Source organism: Pseudomyrmex gracilis, unplaced genomic scaffold (assembly GCF_002006095.1).
Source record: "Pseudomyrmex gracilis isolate BER0280 unplaced genomic scaffold, ASM200609v1 scaffold_250, whole genome shotgun sequence".
Lineage (NCBI taxonomy): Eukaryota > Metazoa > Arthropoda > Insecta > Hymenoptera > Formicidae > Pseudomyrmex > Pseudomyrmex gracilis.
Genome location: NW_018020834.1, coordinates 65964 through 70127, shown reverse-complemented (window position 1 = coordinate 70127; position 4164 = coordinate 65964). Strand labels below are relative to the sequence as shown.

Here is a 4164-nt window from a genome sequence, read left to right as displayed (position 1 = left end):
ATATATATAAAACAAGTTTAAATGATTTCACAATATTAAATCAGTTAAAAACTATAAAACATAATTAGTAATCTAATCTTTAATAAAAAAAAAACAATGACAGGTACTGAAAAAGTTATAACGATACATAACGATCACTCCGATTACTTCTTCGCGCATGCTCATCGTGTGACAACTTATCCCGTCTCAATTTGATTCAACTTATCCCAAACGTTCATTTTAAATAAAAGATATTATATTTATAAACTGCGATGCGATGACGATTAAATAAATATAGAAAAAACTTATTTAAAACTACCATATTTTCTATACATGAGATAAAATTGCAATTAAAAATTTTAAAACCAATGAAATTACCAAAGAATCGAGATCAGAAAAATCTACTTGCCATATCCAGTTTTTACAAAAGTGCTCGTAAATATCATATATAATGTTTTTAAGAAAAATTCTTTCGTACACGTAACTAACACAACTAGTAGCAACTTACAATAGAAAGAAGAATATTTTCCAAGATTTAGCAAGCAAGATAATAGCAGTTTGACAACTAACCCCGTGTCACAACTAGCCCCGGTCTCCCCCTACATCTCGAAGAAAAATTTATATATCATATCGAAAATAGAGATGATATAATAAGTAAATAAATAAACCAATAACAATAAGAACGCGCGTGTGACGTTTTTTTCTTTTTTTTTTTAACTTTGCAGGAAATGAGCATTTATGTCCCCAACGAGGCGACCGTGACGGGAAATTGCGACAACGAGAACACGGTGACGATGTCATTGAAATGGGACTCTTTTGTATTGTCCTGGAGTTTCGCCAAGGTAATTTTTTTGTTATGTATACATAAAGCGTTGTTCTTCGATCTCTCGACGAGTTACGTCAAGAGATAAAATTCTCGGGTCGTGGGGCAATTATCCGACGAGGGATCGACGATTCATCGCGAGTGCCAAGCACAGGGTTGCTTTTCGCGAAAAATCGATACTCGACCCTTTTAACCAGATACTAATCCATTCGATATTTTCGTCTTATTCATATATATCGCCGATTGCGTGTCAGAACCCATCGCGATATTCCGCAATTATAATTACATCGAGCTAAAGGGGGGTGAAAAAAAAAAAAATTCTTTTCGGGGGAAAAAAACGCGCAGTGAAAATAAAAAAAAATAAAAAACTTACATACAACGTGTACGCGAGACACGTTGCTTCTAACACGCGAACTAACGATATGTTGAAACAAACGTAGATCGCGCGCGTCTTGTCTTTTGTCTTCGATCTTTTAACTTCCTCTCGCGCTAAAAAATATATATAGGCGAGACAAAAGACCGACCTCGTAAGTAAGATCTCCTCGAAACATTCCGAGATAACGAGAAGACGTAACGAAAATTATATTTATTTTCCAGACACCTGGTAACGAACGCTGGTACGTGGAGAAAATCGAATTGACCTACAATTCCAGCGACAAGCATTTCGAGCACATTGATCAGCCAAGTGAGTGTGTGTCGATCTTATTGATTTAATGCAACCAACTTTGTGCTATTTCGCTCTCGCAGACATTTCCGTTTAAAATCCGATAACGTTCGCGTTCACTTTTTTTGCGATTGAAATAGACGAGAGAAAACGTTTATTACGTACACCGAATGTTTTTGAATAATTTACTTCGAAATCAATTGCGAGCACAGACATTTCTTTTCTTTAAAACGTATTAAATTATAAAATTCGCTCGCAATATTAACAATAAGTAAGTAAGTGTAGAAAAATATAACAAGGTCTGTTTCGAGCTTTTAATGGATCTTAAAGTTTATTTAAACAAAAAGCATATAAAACGCAGTAAAACGCAAATGAAAAACAAATNAAATTAAGANATGACAAACGTTTCGGCNCTTACTTGAGCCTTCTTCAGTGTATAAATATAAATGTAAATATAAAAATAAATATAAATAATCACGTCATATTACAAGGTTCGCAAAATTACAAGAAAATTGAAGAAAAAATGATAGATCTTACATTAGAAGTCCATAGTAGTTGTATAAAGTTTGATTTCATATCCAACGTGATTATTTATATTTATTTTTTTATATTTACATTTATATTTATATTTATACACTGAAGAAGGCTCACAAGTAAGGGCCGAAACGTTTGTCATCTCTTATTTTTATTTGTTTTTCATTTGCGTTTTACTGCGTTTTGTATGCTTTTTGTTTAAAAGCTCGAAACAGACCCCTTGTTATATTTTTCTATACTTACTTTCTTTTCTTTAATTTTAATTAATGTCAAATCAATGTTTTTGTTTTTCTCTTTCAGATAAAACTATTCGTTTGAGTTCCAGTCAGAAGCACAGCTCCATGTTGTTTCCGACGCCGCTCGGAAAATCGTACGTCTGTTCGGAAATCGAGATCCCGCTAACCGACGGCAAGAACCACGGTAGCGTATTGCTGAGGTATGTACGCGCATACATCTTGCGAATATGATGCGCAAAAATATATTGTAATTTTGCATATTGTATATCGCAAAAACAGAAAAGAAAAACAAATATTTGTCGGTCGAAAAATTTCATTTCCGGGACATTTTTTTTTTTCAGAGACATGAAACTGCAACCGTTCAAATTCAAGAACAACGAGTTCGCGGCCGAGTTCTCGTGCGCGTCTCTGAGCGCCCGGGCCGGTAGAGATGAGACCGCGCCAGTCGCGGTCGGTTCCACGCTGGCCGCCGCGGTTCTTCTGACCATCACCGGTTACGCGGCCTATCGGTACTTCAAAGTCAAGAAAGTAAAATACGACACGATGGAGTAAAAGAAAAGTCCTCGAAGGAGGATTTCTCTTCACTGTCACGACGATGCCAAAAAGAAAGCACGTATCGCCAAAAAAAAACAAAAAAAAAAAAAAAAAACTGACGCCGTTCGCGAAACCACAGCGACCACGTAGTTTTTCCCACTTCGCGTTAGTCGTCCATGAAAAGCGAAAAGAAAGGTTCGGTTTGCTCCGAAGAGAAAGGTTTGATTTCCTCATTTTTTTCTTTTTTAATTTTGTTTTTTTTTATCAGACATACGCGACATATCGAACAAACTTGTGTAATTGTTGGAACAACTCGCGATTATTATCAAGAAATGTAACGGTCGAATTAAACAATTCGGTAAATAGATTAAGTTTATCGATTTGTCTCAAATGGTAGAGAGAAAAAATATCTAATATTTAATTAAATAACACATATCTTCGGACGGAATTCTGGTAATAAATGTACATTTATGCGAGCATTTTAACAAGTTTAAGATAATAAAATAAAAGAAAACTACAGAGAATGAATTTTTTTAATTGCGTTGAGAGAAACAATTTTCTCTATAAGTTACAAAAACAAATATCACAGTTATATTCTCATCTCACGTGTCGAGTTCTCGTTCTGTCTGTGAACGGAACAGTTCTTTTCCTGTTTTATCTATAGAAATCTCGAAAAACAAAATAAATAAATAAATAAATCTCCATGTTTTATTAATCATCTTTGCACGGACACGTCGAGTTTGTCAATGAACATGTCACGTTTTGTGTACAATTGTTCTTTTTTAGTGAAATAACTATAATCTAAACTAGAGATCCTTCTTTCTCATATCAAATTTATATCAAGCATGAGCACTAAAGTTTTCATGCGGATATGGTGCAATTTTTCGGTATATAGTGTATAGCGCACGATATACGCGTAAATTGTCAATCGCGTAAATCGAATGTCGCCGAAGGTTCGTTCGGATAAGGAAAAACGACATTCGTTAATCGCAAACTCGGATGGTTGTATCGATAGGATTTCAATTATCGTAGATTCTGATCGGCGTGGTCATATCTGTAAACGAGTATTGAAAAAAAAAAAAAAAAAAAAATACATATACATAATGAAAATCTTGTTAGTCGTGTATTTCGCGCGCACGTGTGTGTGTGTGTGTGTGTATTGTGTGTGTTTGTGTGTGTGTATGCGCGTGTGTGCCGTTATACATTTACATTGATATACATCTTCGGATACTTTGCATAAAATTTTCTAGTAAATAACATAAAGGAAACATATTTTAATGTCCGCGAGAGAATTACTCTTGTGTCGCATGATTCAAGTATAATTAAATTGTTTCTCGGCGTGTAATATCTTTATTATATAATATCTTTATATAATATTATATAATATTATATAA

The 4164-nt window shown here is 34.3% G+C and overlaps 1 protein-coding gene across 1 annotated transcript in view; it reads left to right on the top strand.

Moving 5' to 3' along the window:
- Positions 1–3863, top strand: part of LOC109859239 — a 10839-nt gene extending 6976 nt beyond the window's left edge. Inside the window, exons 4-7 of the mRNA XM_020437269.1 lie at positions 705–821; positions 1400–1487; positions 2301–2436; positions 2578–3863. Coding sequence (XP_020292858.1) covers positions 705–821; positions 1400–1487; positions 2301–2436; positions 2578–2788 — 552 coding nt within the window. The 3' untranslated portion in view covers positions 2789–3863. The remainder of the gene's footprint in view (positions 1–704; positions 822–1399; positions 1488–2300; positions 2437–2577) is intronic.
- Positions 3864–4164: the final 301 nt, after the last annotated feature.